Source organism: Bactrocera dorsalis, chromosome 4 (genome assembly GCF_023373825.1).
Source record: "Bactrocera dorsalis isolate Fly_Bdor chromosome 4, ASM2337382v1, whole genome shotgun sequence".
NCBI lineage: Eukaryota > Metazoa > Arthropoda > Insecta > Diptera > Tephritidae > Bactrocera > Bactrocera dorsalis.
The window spans coordinates 17,627,630-17,645,079 of NC_064306.1; the positions used below are offsets into that span (position 1 = coordinate 17,627,630).

A 17,450-nucleotide genomic window follows, 5' to 3' on the forward strand; every position below is an offset into this window, starting at 1 on the left:
GAATAGACTTACTAACGAGCAACGCTTGCAAATCATTGAATTTTATTACCAAAATCAGTGTTCGGTTCGAAATGTGTTTCGCGCTTTACGTCCGATTTATGGTCTACATATCATTTCTCATTTCTGGTTGAATGGCTACGTAAATAAGCAAAATTGCCGCATTTGGGGTGAAGAGCAACCAGAAGCCGTTCAAGAACTGCCCATGCATCCCGAAAAATGCACTGTTTGGTGTGGTTTGTACGCTGGTGGAATCATTGGACCGTATTTTTTCAAAGATGCTGTTGGACGCAACGTTACGGTGAATGGCGATCGCTATCGTTCGATGCTAACAAACTTTTTGTTGCCAAAAATGGAAGAACTGAACTTGGTTGACATGTGGTTTCAACAAGATGGCGCTACATGCCACACAGCTCGCGATTCTATGGCCATTTTGAGGGAAAACTTCGGACAACAATTCATCTCAAGAAATGGACCCGTAAGTTGGCCACCAAGATCATGCGATTTAACGCCTTTAGACTATTTTTTGTGGGGCTACGTCAAGTCTAAAGTCTACAGAAATAAGCCAGCAACTATTCCAGCTTTGGAAGACAACATTTCCGAAGAAATTCGGGCTATTCCGGCCGAAATGCTCGAAAAAGTTGCCCAAAATTGGACTTTCCGAATGGACCACCTAAGACGCAGCCGCGGTCAACATTTAAATGAAATTATCTTCAAAAAGTAAATGTCATGAACCAATCTAACGTTTCAAATAAAGAACCGATGAGATTTTGCAAATTTTATGCGTTTTTTTTTAAAAAAAAGTTATCAAGCTCTTAAAAAATCATCCTTTACATACCTTGAAAGTTGGCATAAAATTTTCCCGAACTACATTTGTTGACCCCAATGAAGTCATTTGAAAGCAACTGTTATATTGCTGTATATTTGTTAAAAAGTGTATAGAATCATAGAATCTGTTCCTATTCCTGAAACCAATGAGTACAATGGCTCTGGTGGTGGTTCCAATGGTAGCAATTTCACCTTACCATTTGCGCAACACAATCCATTAGCTTCATTTTTATATTTTAATGCCTTGCAATGTGAGCAAACCGAGTTCATCGAACCAATAACAACACATTGGTAGTTACTGTAGTCAATTGACACATGGTAACTGAAATCAGCTCGATTCAAACTTGCGCGATTTGGTTTTGAATGTCGCGCTCGCTCTTCACGCGTTTGTGATATCCGAATCCTTTCACGTTCATTTCGATCGTCACGTTCTTGTGCAGCATTATAAGATCTGTAATTAACTTGGTTTGCAGCATTTCGGGTTCTTCTACCTAAATTGTTTCGTCTAATAGGAGGCATATCTAAAATGCAATAATTAGTTATCATAGGTAACTAAACACTGCACAAAACGAGATATAGGTACGATATGTTTTGTGTATCAGTTGACAAAAACAAACTCAGTAGAGTAGGTGACGGAAAATCCAAGAAAAAAACGCTGATATTGATAGTTTGTTTCAACTTTTTTTTAATTTGATATGACTTGGAGTCAATACCTTCAAGTCGTACTAATGTTTTATGGATGTAAAATAGGGATATAATAAAACACTTTTTGTAATGTTGTTTGTGTTTGTCTGATGTAATGACGTGAAAACTGATTCATTTTAAAGTAAGTCAAAAGAAATAATATCGCGAGTTTATTAGCCGATCGCGTTAAAGGCGTAAATCGTACTTACTTGTAAAATAAATGGTTTTTAAATTTTTTTAATTTGAGAACAAAGCGAATACTTCAAAATAACCAATTGTTTTCTTCGTTGGAATTGAACAAATTATAAATCTTTTTTCTTGTTTTATTTTCACACTATGAACTTTATTTATGACACTTAATGATTTTCAAAGAATTTACAATGAAATCAATTGGAAAACAAAGCAAAAAAATTGAAAAAAAAATTTGTATGGAAAAGTCACTTTGAAATCTGCGCTCGTAAGTCAGTTAAAAATTTACATTTTCCGTTTTTTTTTTTCTTTACAAACCATCTTCATTGGATCCTCTGCAAAGTGGACGTTGGGAACATACCTACATTGTTTGCACAACAGTGAGTACTCTTAATTTAATATGTACTTTATATAATAGCAAAAATCTCAAATTGATTCTACGTTTTAGTTAGATAACGTTTGTATGGGAAAAAGAAAAGGGCTGTTTTTAGGGGTTTTCCGGAAATTATTCGAATTTTTCTTGCCGTAAGAACCATCCTTGAGCCTCAACGAACATTAAAAAAAAAGAATTGGCAAAATTGGTCCAGGCGTTTTTGAGTTATGCGCTTACCAACGCATTTTGCGACTCATTTTTAAATTTGATCGGCATTTTGAACTTCGGTATTTTAAGTGTATCCCATCAGGCCTATTTACAGTAGAAAGTTCAACTTTTTAAAGATAGCTTTTACAAAGTTAAACTATTAAGTAATTTTCAAAGCAGGATTACACGAGTCCTCAGGTACAACAAGGGGATTACTCTGAATAAAGGAACACTTTCAAGGAGTATCAACGTATACTAAATCTAAGAATTTACCGAATTTATTTCGAATTAAATTTCTAAAAATTCTAAATGATACAGATTGCAAAACACTAAAATATAAACGTCAAAAGCTTTCCATGAGATATGGTAAACTGAAATCACCCAAAAATACTATTAAATCTGAATTATTTCCCATCGAGATAACACTATCGATTAAAGAAGCATGTTGCATATATACGGAGAAATCGGATTGGTTAGGTATGTAAGACAGGGTTAAATAAATAAAGCAATTATGAACAAAAGCTCTAATACATTTAAATTTAAAACATCTTCACAATTAATAGAAGAATGTACGGAAAATAGAACAATTCCCCCGACTCCTATTATACATTTTCTTACGTCCAGAATACAGAAAGTTTGCTATTTAAATATATTATTTATACTCTGTTGAAATTCTTTAATTTGGTGTAATTATACCTATAGTATCATTACCGAAACCATTAAAAAGAGGATATAAAATACTAAAAATATTTTATGCAATAATTTTAACACCTCTTACAAACCGCATATACTCAAAAGTCACTCTGCAACCAGCTTGACCATCGACAAATTTCTTGCTATGTACCGAAAACTATTATTACTCATTTGAAAGATCAAAGATTAAATGCACTAAGTGCTGTCAATAGGCTTCAAAGAAAAACTAAAACTTCATTCCCATGGATTTACGATGCCAAAACTGTTTCAAATCGAATTGTTTCTATTGAACCGGAGTCACTGGCTAATATTGCCAATACACAAAACTATTGTGACTTGCGAATACGAGTATGTGTTAAGTGCTCCGGTAAGCACAAGAGAATGTTCAAAACCAGAGCACTAGCGGCCTAAATTCTGCGACTGTGGCGAAGCCTATCCAGTCAACAATAGAGGATGGTCTGTTGCTAAAATATTACAAAAAATGCGTGCTAAAAAAATTGGCCACAAAAAAGGTGCCAGTATGGCTCGAAAGGTAAAAGGTCCTGTAAATTTTAAAAGGAAAGAAATGAACCTTATCAACATAAAAAATCTACTTTTGCTGATATTTTAAAAGCAAAAAATAATGACCATTTATCCAATAACATCATTTTAGCACAGATCTTACAGAAACTCAAAAAACAAGACGAATTCATCACCTCCTTACAAAATCGGTTAGGCATGCTTAAAGCCTATCTCTTAACACCAAATATGCCTAAGTTAATAAAGATTATCTATGGAACTCAAATGGGTAATCATACCTAAGGATGAAATCGAATTTATATTAAGCTCGGAAAAAGTTGACGTATGTACAATATCAGATACACATTTTACGGCACAAACCTATTGTAAAATTAAAAACTATGAAACTTACCATACAATTCATCCAGGCAATTGCGCCTTACGATTAAACATTTTGAGAAAGAAAAAGTTTCAACTGATAAGTGATAATTTTTTACTCCGCAAAAAGTCCACTCTAAGTTATCTCTCTGTATAGACCTCCAAGAGATAAAATCTCCAATTTTAAGAGTACCAAAACTTAATAAACAAACACACATACATATTTATATTTATAAAGGATGGAGATTTTAACATAAATAATATGCACTGGAGTTCAAGGCTTACGACTACAAAGGGGAGAGGTTGTAATCATACTGGCCTACAGGTTCCAGATCTGATAGGTGTTTTCATTATCGACAAAACATTCCGGAACTATCTGTCGATTAATGAGAGTTATGCCCTTAACTCGGATCATCTTATATAAAAATGAATCGCAAAATATGTTGCTAAGCGCATAACACAACAACGCCTGGACCAATTTGACCTATTCTTTTTTTTTAATGTTCGTTTAGGTTCAAAGATGCCAAGAAAAATTCGAATAATTCCCGGAAACCCCCTAAAAACTGCCCTTTTATTTTTCCCATACAAACGAATAAATGTTTGTTTGTTAGTAACGCTAAGAGAATGGCTGCACCAAACTTGATGAAATTTTCAGAGGTTGGACATTTAGAAATAAAAATACCTTATACTTTTCATGAGGAAAAGTCGGAAAATTGGACATTTCCAAAAAGTAACTTTTTTCCATATGCATTTTTTATTAAAATTTTGTTTGTTTTGTTTTACAACATTTTGATTTATACATTATTTAAATCGTTCAATTTCGGTCACCTGCTTTTTATTCCGACAATTCAAAAGAAAAATTATTGAAAATTATTCAGTGAAAATCAGTGAATTATTTACACAAAGTGATCAATTACAAATTGAAATTTGTTACGAAGCCATGAAGAGGTCGCACTAATATAGCATGGCAAGAAGTACTTCCAGGATGCGATGACATACGTGGGGAATTATGAATCGCGGTCAATCAGCAAGCGATCGACACGATGTCACAACACGACTTTTCAAACAACAGTTGGGATGTTTGATGGACTTTATCTTTAAGCAACCTATGGTATATATGATGCTGTTAGATGCTGGAGATACATATTTTGTTGAGTAGCAAAAAAGAGGGTTGCCGCACGTACACGTTTTTCTTTGGATGGGGATAGTGGTTACACGAGATCAAATTGATGAAATCATTTCTGCGGAAATTCCTGATACAGAGATATATCCAGAATTATACGAAGTGGTGACAGCCAATATGATTCATGGACCTTGCGGATATCACAATCGCACTTCGTTTTGTATGTCTGACACTAAATGCACGAAACACTGTCCCCGTCCTTTTCTTACGGAAATGGAAATTATGGACATTCACTGTGTAGGCGTCGCTCAACTGACGACAATGGCAGAACATTAAGCATTCAATTTAGAGGCGTGAATATCGAAGTTGACATTACACCGAAGTTAATAACACATGGATCGTACCATATTCGCTACTTTTGTATAATTCACATTCAAAACTCATGTGAATGTTGAGTATTGCAATTTGGTGAAATCGATCTTCTTCTTTACTGGCGTAGACACCGCTTACGCGATTATAGCCGAGTTAATAAGAGCGTTTCTTCTTTTCGCTACGTGGCGTCAATTGGATATTTCAAGTGAAGTCAGGTGCTTCTCCACTTGGTCCTTCCAACGGAGTGGAGGTCTTTCTCTTCCTTTGCTTCCCCCGGCGGGTATTGCGTCGAATACTTTCAGAGCTAGAGTGTTTTCGTCCATTCGGACAACATGAACTAGCCAGCGTAGCCGCCGTCTTTTAATTCGCTGAATTATGTCAATGTCGTCATATATCTCATATAGCTCATCGTTCCATCGAATGCGATATTCGTCGTGGCCAATGCGTAAAGGACCATAAATCTTTCGCAGAACTTTTCTCTCGAAAACTCGCAACGTCGACTCATCAGTTGTTGTCATCGTCCAAGCCTCTGCACCATATAGCAGGACGGGAATTATGAGTGACTTATAGAGTTTGGTTTTTGTTCGTCGAGAGAGGACTTTGCTTCTCAATTGCCTACTCAGTCCGAAGGAGCAGCTGTTGGCAAGAGTTATCCTGCGTTAGACGAAATTATCTACGACTTCAAAGTTATGACTGTGACGTGAGAGCCAAGTCACGAGTGCGATGACTATTTGTTTGATGACAGGAGATTGAGCTCTGCAGCTCGAATTATTTTCTCCAGCAGCAGGTTGCAGAAGTCACTCAATAGGGAGTCGCCTTGTCTGAAACCTCGTTTGGTATCAAACGGCTCGGAGAGGTCCTTCCCGATTCTGCCGGAGCTTTTGGTGCTGCTCAACGTCAATTTATACAGCCCTATTAGTTTTGCGGGAATACCAAATTCAGACATCGCGGCATAAAGTCAGCTCCTTTTTGTGCTGTCAAATCGACGAAGAGGTGGTTTGTGACGATTCTTCTTTCACGGGTCTTTTGCAAGATTTGTCGCATGGTGAATATCTGGTCAGTTGTTGATTTGCCAGGTCTAAAGCCACACTGATAAGGTCCAGTTAGTTTGTTGACGGTGGGCTTTAATATTCCACACAATGCGCTCGATAGAAGCTTATACGCGATGTGGAGGAGGGTTATCCCATAATAGTTGGCGCAGATTATGTGGTCATTTTGGGCAGAGTACACTGGAATTTCCATCGTTGGGCATACTTTCAATCGACCATATTTTACAAAGATGCATGCTCTGTATCAGTTCTTCGCCGCCGTGTTTGAATAGCTTGGCTGGCAGGAAGTGTTCCCTCCATAATTTGCGTATGCTCTGGGCATCGGTCACTAGATCAGCTCCTTGGGTTTTACAAGATTATTCTCCGGTCTCGAAACCTTCTGTTAATAGGCACATCTTTCCGTAGAATTTTCGAGCATTACCCCTATCGGCCAGCTTGTTCAGCTCTTCATACTCTCGCATTTCGGCCTCTCTCTTTATCTGTCTGCAAATGCGTCTCGCTTCCCTTTTCAACTCTCGGTATATATCCTATCCCACAAGTGTTGGGGTCGATCGTAACATTGTGAGGTATGCAGTCTGTTTTAACCATACACCTATTAGATATACACTAGTTAGAACACACTCTAAGCAAAGTCAGTATTACCAAAATATCCGCATCCTTTCATTTGAACTGTATTACAATAGTAAATACATGAATGTGTACAAAATAATAAGAGTAATAATTTTAAGTGGCGTTTATGTAATAATGGCAAAGTGGTAAAATGCCAACTTGGGTTAAAAGAGTGCTCCGTGGCAATAAATTAGCTGTTCTTCATTTATCTGCAAGCGTTTTTCCAATAAACATCCATTCAAGCAGTTTATTTGAAAATAATCAAATAATGCAATATTATATTTAAATGTAATTATATTTTCCATTTTACAGCGAAGAAACCAAATCTGATTTTATTTGAAATAGATGCTGCATTCCACGGTATATTTTTTATGTGAAACAAGATGGGTTCAACGGCACGTTGCAGTTTTTCAATTTGCCGCGAAATTGTCGGTGATCGTCAAAGCTCTGACAAAAATTACTAACAGGAAATATAAGGAACCAGCGCGAAAGGCAACGATACTCATCGCAGCCGTGTGCAAATTAAAATAATAATGGGGATTTTTTGCCCATGTGATATTCTATCTCTAACTCATTCACTCAGTGTGATTATTCAGAAAGAATAGATGATCTATCGGACACGAAAAAAATTACGGCAGAACTGAAAGTTGACGAAGAAAAACCAGGAATAAAACAAGAAAATTTCTGCGTAAGAAGTTACGGGAAATACTATAGGGCCTCAGTGGTCATTCCTCTGTTGGATACAATCGGCGAAGATTTCAAGACGCTGAGTTTGCTGCTTCCAGAAAAGGTATATGATTTGAAAAAGAAATATATGGAAAATCTTATTCACTGCGTGATAGGTAGATTCAAAGGCCTTTTGGATTCATTATCAACGTCGTGCAACATTTCAAGGTGAAAGGTGAACTAGATCACTGACAGTGCTATTGGGGGTAGAAGCAAAAGTCAAAAGAGGACAAGTTACCGACTATTGTATTGGAAACATTGAAGAACTGTGATGTAAGCCTATACCACATAATTCATAGTATTCTTCGCATATTCTGCACACTTCCTGTAACGAATGCGAGCCCTGAACGCTCTTTTTCGACACTTCGCCTAACGAAAACGTGCCTGAAGACAAATATGCTTCAAGATAGTTTGATCGGCCTGGGGTTGTTGTATATGCATCACTACATTGAAGACGTTGCAGAATAAATTCTCGAAATATTCTCAAAACTCGTTTCAAACATCGTTTAGTTTTGTGAAAATTTTCTATTCAATACACGAACTGACCACAGTGTTTTACAAGTACATTCAACAATTTTTTTTCACGGTAGATACGTTCCTTATTTCGTTTGCCATGGTCGTCATCAAAAGGGGGATCTCTCATCCGAGGCTGTTGGTAATTTTTCATTAGTACAGTTTTTTACGTTGCGGGTCCCAAACCCAGCGTACAACCCTGCGGAGGGAATGTTTCGTAGAGGTGGAGAAACATCGATGACATCGATGTTTTCGAAACATCGGCAACATTGATGCTTAGCTGGACAAAATCGATGTTTTTCCATCTCTAAGGCACATAGAGGAAGACAGTCGAATTGTAAGTACATATATCATTTAATCTCATTATTAACAGAATATTATTATTTTAGTTATACTTGTTGGTGGTGTTGGCGTAAATGTGGTGGTACTTAAACATGGACAGGTTTATGAAAAGTAAGTACTAAATATCCGAATTTATCTTCAGAAAAGCATTGTAGATGAATTTCTGCAGAAAAGCATATGCACATTCACATGCATTTTTGCTTTTGCATTGAATAGGCATTAATGCAGTTTAATTCTTATAGGAACAGCAAGCGAACAGCCAAAGCCTGAAGAGTATCAAAAGAAGAGGAGGCGTGATGTTTCTATAGCTTGGGATCATTTTAAAAGAAACAGCGAAAAAACGCATGGGATATGCAATTACTGTGGTAAGCCAATAAAGACGTGTGGAAACACAACAAATCTAATGGACCACTTAAAGCACGTTCATGCTGATCGGCTTAAAGTTGGGGGAACTGCACAGAAACCAAACATCTTAGAAAAGTTTGTTGGAAAATCGGTTTCCTTTTATGAAAATGACTCGAAACGAAAACGTCTCCTAGACAGTAAGGTCATGAACATGATTGCTGTCGATGTTCAACCTTTTTCTTGTGTGGAGGACGACGGATTTAAAGAGCTCATGAAAGAAATGGACCCTCGCTACAGGTTACCTAGTAGGTCACACCTGCGCGACGTAGTGCTTCCATCTCAATATGAGTCTCTTAAGAATAAACTCCAGTCTGTACTTAACGATATTGATTTTGTGGCCATAACGACTGACTTGTGGACATCCAAAGCAAACGAAGGTTACATTACAGTTACGTGCCATTTTGTTTTAAATAGTTTTACGTTGGAGTCGGCAATTTTAGCAACAAGGCAACTTCTTGACACTACCAATCACAATGCTATTAATATTTCTGAAACACTAAAGGACGTGCTTGATGATTGGGGTGTCGTGAATAAGGTTGTTTGTGTTGTGACTGACAATGATGCGACGATGCTAAAAGCATGTGAGTTGCTTGAGTATAAGCACTTGCCTTGTGTAGCGCACACAATCAACCTTATTGTGCAAGATGTTCTAAAATTGCCCGATTTCGACGTAATTCTTACAAAATGTAAGTCGGTAGTTGGCTTTTTTAAGAGAAGCCAGATCGCATATTCGAAATTTAAGGAAGCTCAGGGGGACCGCATTCTCTTCTGCAAGAAATGCCAACTCGCTGGAATAGCGCATATGAAATGGTTAAGCGCATACTGAAGACAAAACGAATTTATTACATTAGCTTTGGTATCTTCTCGTGGCGCTCCATTGATGTTTTCAGCAGCAGAAGTGGATATTTTAAATGATATTTCCGAGTTACTATCCACCTTCGAAGAGGCAACGCTTTCTGTATCTACAAACACAAAAGTATCGGCGTCCATAATTATCCCTGTCATATGCGAACTGAATCATAAAATAAACAATATTAAAGTCAACACAGAAAAAGGCAAAAACATATTGACGACCATCAAGTTTAGTCTTACCAAGAGGCTCGCAAGCTATGAAACACGCACAATACCACGAATTGCTACCATACTAGATCCCCGCTTTAAGAAACACGGATTTTTTAATCCCTTTAATGCGGAAGAAGGTGTCAAAGCTGTGCAGCATGAACTGTTTACACAACTACTTGCAAACCCACTACATCCGCCAACATCACCAATACAGGAACCAAGCCCATTTTCATTTCTACAAGTCAAAAGCCAAAACAAGGTGCACTCTTCCTGGGCAGATGCCATTATCCTGATGAGACAGCATTTTGAAAAGGAGAACCAGCCGGAAAAATGTGACCCTCTTGTGTACTGGCAGGTAAGAAATTATGCAATAACATATTTCTTCCAATTTATTGTATTAATTATATTTTAGATTACTACAGATGGCGACGCGTTTAAAACGTTAGCTAAAAAATACTTCTGCGTTCCCGCATCTTCGTGCGAATCTGAAAGAGTTTTCAGTAAAGCTGGACAACTTATAAGTGAGCGTCGCACACGGCTATCATCGACCGTTGTCGATAAGCTCCTCTTCTTAAACAAAAACAAACATGTAAATAATATGTAATATATGTATATAGTAGAGTTTGGGATAGTAAGTAAGGATAGTAAAATAAGCAATAGTATAGTAGGGATAGCACAATATCCTAAAGAACTAATATTTTCTTTGGACCATCTAAGTATATATTGAAACATTGATATTAAATTTGTTTTTGTTTTTAGTTTTTATTTACAAACTAAGGATAGGACAATACACCAAAGAAGTGGAACATGAATATCATAAGCAATTTTATTTTAATTTGTTTTTCGTTTTCTTTTTTATTTGATAATTGATTAATAAAATTGATATTTTTTGTTGAAAATTTGACTTTTAATTTTTAAACATCACAAATCAAAATAAAGTTCAAATAAACTAAAATAACTGCTAATTTTTTTTTGTTTAAAATGTCGATGTTTCATCGATGTTTTCGCTAAAAACATCGAAAAAATCGATGAACGTGAACATCGATGTTTCTCCACCTCTAATGTTTCGCCTTCTCACTTTATCTCGCCTTCAAACGGATGTTCTTAGGGTACCCAGAGGATACTTGGTCAAAGACCGGAAGTCGTGAGCTGCTATGTAAAAGATTCGTTTCTGGCCACTCCCAAGTGGATGGCGATCAGAGAGCTTTCCTCACTTGCGTGAACTTCTACACATGACTCAATCTTCTATACTAATAATACCTACTGGCCGATATATCCGGCACAAAACTTGTTAGAATAACGACAATTTTGAAAAGTAGTATAAGGAAGTTTGGGTAATATTGACTAAATTTTATGTATTCTTACCAAGCCTACGTACAATAAAAATGCCACATATTAATAGGAAGCTCCCAGAGTTTCATCAAAATTCCTCACATACCTATTGGAAGGGTGTTCGAAAAACTAGACACTAGTTATTTGGAGGCTACGTCAAGTTTTCACCATTTTAGGCACAAAGATTTTGTTTAAAAAAAAACGCCTCTTAATTTTATTAAGATAACTAACATATTGGCCGATATATGCGTTATAAATTCACCCAGAAGTTCGAAAGCCTTTGTATTAGGTATACTATGTATATATGGTATTTTTATCATATAGATATACTATTATCAGGAAAGAACTCTCTCAAAATTTCCCACTGCCAGTATGGGCTCTTAATTGGGAGTGAATTTGGTTAATTTAGTTTGAGCGGTTAAAAAGATACGTACATCAAATATATGAGGAGCCGGGGCTACGCCTAATTTTACAAAAGTTTTAGCCCACAAGTGCCCCTTGATATAGCGATCCTCTGTGCAGTACTGTACTCGAATTTAGTGCTTAGTTATGGCACCTAATAGGTATTCATTTAATGGCATTTTGCGGGAAGTGATACTATTACGCCCATCATGAACTCGTCCTTACTTTTTTGAGAGGGAACGTATATACCAAGTTTCACTGCGATATCCCCATTTGTGTTCAAATTACAGCCTGCACGTACGGATGAACAGGCAGTCACGCGGATTAAACTCGTTTCGTCATCCGCATCATTTTTGTACATATACATATATAACTCTATATCTATCTTTATTGTTTTAGGTGATACATACAACAGGTACGAGAACAAAATGTACAATTCAATTCATCATGCATTATTCTATGAAACCGAATCGATTACAATCTAATTTGGTATTTTATTAACACTTAGTTTCAGTCCTACATTTTGCATGTCGAAAATGTTAATATTAAGATCAACCTAATTAAATCAAATTTATGTGATATAAACTAAGTCAAAAAGGGTAAATTTAATATGTGGGGTATATGAGGAAAACATCAACCAAAGGATGGAAAATTTCTTCTCGAGTAATGAAAATCATTACATTTAATGTATGACATAATTTTTATCCATTTCGATATTGACAATTCTTATTAACTTTCCTATATAAGGGCTATTGCTAGGGGCTAGGGAATATTTTGAATCGATATTAAACAGTTTTGGTATTGCGACATATTATTACAAACAAGAGGTGATCTCTGAATTTAATTAAGAAACTTCACGGATTAACCAATATACATATATGGTATAAAATCAAGCGGATGTTTAAATACCTTTGTATTAGATATATGGGGACAAAGGGAAGTATAGGGTTGATTTCATTCATTTTAAGCAAGGGGTTCCATTTTTATTGGGCATATATTTTTCTGATTAATGTTTGTCATTAATGTTTTTGTGTATTGGCCGACAGATGGGTTATAAAGTCAGCCAGAAGTTTGAAAACCCTGTGACATTTGAAAAGTTAAAGTCCGATTTTGTATTTTTTGGGCGTGAGGTAAACGAAGCTATTATAGGAGTATGTATACTTTGCAGCAATACGAGTACGTTGCGAGAGTATAAAAATAAGTTGGTTCAGTAATGGTTACAAATATTTTAAGTAAAGGTAAAGTAGAACCTTGCCTACACTGGAATAAGTTGCACTTCACATTAAAACTGGTGAGGCTCATAAGATAAATTAGAAAGTAAAATTATTGAATCCTTAGTTATAAATTTATAAACATATTAAATTCTTAATTTACTTACTTATTGAATATACGGTGATCAATGAATTGTTTATTAACGGTGTTGCCGCAAGTATATTTATATTAACAGCCTAAACATTTTTTAACTAATATATGTTAGATGCATACTAACCAGAGAACTGCAACGAGTAATAAATTTTTGTTTATACTTAAGTACTGATCCGTTACTCTGTCGGATTCTGTCAGTTCGGTTCATGTACACGAAGCGCACCGTTTGTCTTCAAATCAGCGATAGGGACCAATTTTGAATCATTTATGAACGTTCGCATCAGCAGAAAATACCCAAAGTGATGCAAACGCATGCTTCAATGATGGACAGCGTTCGGTTTGTACATCATCCCCTAAACAATTAGGCTGTTCACGATAAGGTGGTTATCGGGTTATGTGGTTATGTGATTAAGTGAACAACAACAAAATGCGGTATGACAATATAACCAAAGTTGACCAACCTAGGCCCTTGTTTACAGATTATGTGGTTATTTGCTTATTTCCAGTGTTAGAAAGTCGTTGGAATTTTACTAAATGGCAGCACAAAAAATAAATAAAACTAAGCGAATGGCATTTCCATTTAGATTTTCTTATTGGAAAATCTGCTATTAACAGCTGCATTTTGTTTACAATCAGCAAATTAAAACCGAAATAAAAAGCAACGAAAAGCATCAAAAATTATCAAAAGTAAATAAGAATCACAAAGTACATAACAAATATACACTTTTTGTCATTTATTTATACTCTAATTTTAGTATCTACAGAAACACGAAAGCGCCGGCGAGAAAAGGAGGTGAAAAAATGGACGGAAGCCGAAATCAAATTTCATTGAACTAAAATTGTAAACAATGAACAGCTGTTTGTGTAAACATAAGCAAATAACCATACAACATAGGGTGCTCACGGAGCATAGAGGTTATTTTTAATCTAATAAGCACATAACTCGATAACCACCTTACCGTGAACAGCCTAAATGATTTAGTCGGGCACTTCTGTTCTATTTCAAATACATATGTTTGTATGTACATGTATGTATGTACATATGTTATATGTATAATGGAAATTCCATCAAGTACATACATTTTTCAAGAAATGTATGTATGTATATATGTATGTACATACGTACTCGATGGAATTTCCATTGTTTACGCATCGAAAATTTGTAACATGCGCTCATTTTCAAAGCTGATACATTTTTTGCCACGCATGATTCAAATCAGTCCAACAGAAAATTCTTGTTGTTTGCTGTACTTATAGATTTACCCAAAGATTTACTCGTAAATTTACTTATAGTTTACCCAAAGTTTCACGTCAATTCAAACAATCCTCGCAACGAAGCTAGCCGTACCGTTTATTCGATCGCGATTGCCGAAGAACAGATTGTTCGTGTTGCATCAGATCAGTTGACGCTGGCGGCTACTTGCATTGATTAACAATGTTGTCTATGCTGAACTGAATTGATTTGATTGTGTTTTTGGCACGACTGTTTGTTCTGATTTTATCATACTCGTTGCAACTCTCTGATACTTACTATTAATAAAAAAAATTAAAGTTAATGAATTTTGCATATATTTTTTAAAATTTATTATTTGATTAGAGATGTAAAAAGTATTATAAGAGGTTTTAAGAATTAATATCATGTGCAAAATCCATTTCGTAAATCATAGTAATGCAGTGTTTTTATTGGAATATATTATTTTATACTTCTTGTTGGTTTAATAAGTTTACTTGATGGTGGTGGCAATTTACAAAATCCAGTTGCATCGAAAACAGGAAGCAATTCACGGACTCGACTACTCTTATTTCCATCGAAAATTCTGAAATAATTGGATACATATGCATTTTAAAAATTTTTCATGTTATTCTATAATAAGAAACTCATTTAACAAAAAATTGTCAGAAATAAAATAATAATTTCGTATAATGAAAACAGGTGAACACTTTAAACACATATTTTATTTATACGACAGTATTTTTTAAATGTATTTTATATACCGTCTTTTATAGTCAATTTTTACATCCTTCATTTGAATATTTGCTTCTGTTGGAAAAAAGGTCGCATCGTAAAAGTTTAGTCCATTTTGTAGTAATATATTATATTCATCCATTGAAGCCAATGTTATTCGAATTACCGACGTAGTTGATTCTCGGCGGTCTGTTTTCTCAGCAACTTCTGTTCTAACTGTAAGAATTCATGAGAGAATAAATTAAACGAAATTTTTAGTTAAGTCCGAATGTCAAGCTTCATAAGCTCTATATATTTCAAAAAACCTAATGCCCGGTTTCACAGTCCATACTTATGTTGTGCTTAAGATAAAACAGGAAAATAGTGTTTTACAGTTCATACTTAGGTTATGCTTAAGCACTGAAAATTGGAGTCTTAAGCAATGCTTAAATAACAGCTGATTTTTGTTTTGAATTTGCTTTGAATTTTCAGCGACATCTATCGTAGCGTAGGGCAAGTGTCCGTTCGCTTGCACTCAATAACAGCTTATACTTTTCCTTCCGTTCCAATGGGTGCTCCGACTCGCTAGTGATGAAATTTGGGGTTCTTTTGTTGTTTTCATCCATTTTTGTTATAATTTTCCTCGCAAATTTATGTATTGTCTGTTATAATTTAAATATTTCAAACATATTTTTATGAATGACATTTGTAAAACATATGTTGCCCACAACGTTGCCATATATCATAATAAAATTTTATAAAAATTAAGCATTGACTGAGAAACGCCTGCTTAGTTTGCAACAATGCTTAGCTAAGATTTTATTTAGGCACAACTTAAGTATGGACTGTGAAACCGGGCATAAAACTCGTAAGAAAGTATTCAGGCATTCATTTTAAAATGTTCCGAAAATTTTCATTCAACGACTTTTAATTCTCGTATATGTACATATGTATAACCTTTACTCAGTAATTCGTAATAGTTAACATTTTCAAAATACATTAAAATCCGTTAGAATTCATTATTCTTTACGCGACGTAACTGTCAATGGATTAAATCAGTTTCGTTATCTTATTCATTTCTATTATAAGCCCTAGACAAACTTAGGGATATGTGATAATCCAAAGGAGCTACATTTAACATAGTGGGTATACTCCAAGTCAGGCAGAGAATCGGAAATCATTATATTAGGGATATGTGGCCAAGACCGCGGTGTAGACCGATTTTATCCAAATTCAGCTTTAAGCTTGTCGTATTTGAGAAAACCTGTCCACACAATTTTATTAAAATATTATATTACGTATTTTCCCTAATACAAAGAGTTTAAAATTTGAATGGGGGGATAGGGGTACGTATTGCATTGACTTTTTACATTACTTTTCTTTAACCATTTTACGTATTTAAGTATAATGAGATAATAACCATAATAATAACACTTCCTCGCTTTGCTCTAGTTACGGATTTATTGCGTATAAACTTTTTCGTCGTGACATGGAGGTTCCCTTTCTTAAACCTTTGGCATACGTGGCTTCGTGTTATAAATTTTTTATTCCCTTTAAATAATCGTCCTTTGTTCTATCTCACTCTCAATTATTACAATAATAAGAAACAACTGTTGCAATGTCGTTACTATATTCGTTTCAAAATGTATTAATACGTATTTATTTTCGATAAATGTCAATAACGTAGACAGACTGTCAGTCTTATTTCTAGGGGCATGTGAATATTCGAAATTTCGAATTATTCGACGCGAATCGAACCGAATTATTCGATCCGAGATTCGACCCGTATATTCGCATTATTCGAATAGTTCGAACTATTCGAATAATGCGAATAGTTTGAATAATTCGAATAGTTCGAATAATTCGAATAGTTCGAATAATTCGAATAATTTTAATATTTGACTATTTGCATGATTTTTTAATTAGCGCCAGTAGTATCTGAATCTCGTTCATGCATCTGACGTACATCTGTCATTCTCGTTTCAAATATTCAAAAAATCAAACATTGGCTATTTTTTTCAAATTGAATAAATGTCTTCCCTTAATTCTAAAGAGGAAAGTGTGATTATGGAAGTAGAATGAGGTTGTGTCTTCAACACATTGGAGTCCTGCTTGGAATTTTTTTAAGCTCTGTACTGAAGGATACCGAAAAGCAATATGTAATACTTGCTCGAAAGTATTAAAATTACTAACATGTATGATGCTTTTTTCTGACTTATATATACATATATATCTATACTAATTAATCATTATGTTTTTCTGGCTACTACGTCACCTATGTTAAAGCATTTACATTCGAAACATCCTATTTTATATCAGAAATGTGTTGAAATAGGAAAAAAGGGTATAGTTGCAGAA

The 17,450-nt window shown here is 35.1% G+C and overlaps 2 protein-coding genes across 2 annotated transcripts in view; one reads left to right on the plus strand and one right to left on the minus strand.

The window, feature by feature from the left end:
* The first annotated feature begins 8,520 nt into the window (after window positions 1–8,520).
* LOC105233117 (E3 SUMO-protein ligase ZBED1) lies at window positions 8,521–10,947 on the plus strand. Its single transcript, XM_049454705.1, has 4 exons — window positions 8,521–8,576; window positions 8,629–8,692; window positions 8,824–10,403; window positions 10,461–10,947. The coding sequence occupies exons 2-3, from the start codon at window positions 8,656–8,658 to the stop codon at window positions 9,810–9,812; spliced, it is 1,026 nt and encodes a 341-aa protein (XP_049310662.1). The 5' UTR covers window positions 8,521–8,576; window positions 8,629–8,655; the 3' UTR covers window positions 9,813–10,403; window positions 10,461–10,947.
* A 3,758-nt stretch (window positions 10,948–14,705) lies between these two features.
* Window positions 14,706–17,450, minus strand: part of LOC105233118 (uncharacterized) — a 34,043-nt gene continuing 31,298 nt past the window's right edge. Inside the window, exons 4-5 of the mRNA XM_049454722.1 lie at window positions 15,143–15,329; window positions 14,706–14,964 (exon numbers count right to left, since the gene is read on the minus strand). Of these exons, the coding sequence (XP_049310679.1) occupies window positions 14,841–14,964; window positions 15,143–15,329 (311 nt within the window). The 3' untranslated portion in view covers window positions 14,706–14,840. The remainder of the gene's footprint in view (window positions 14,965–15,142; window positions 15,330–17,450) is intronic.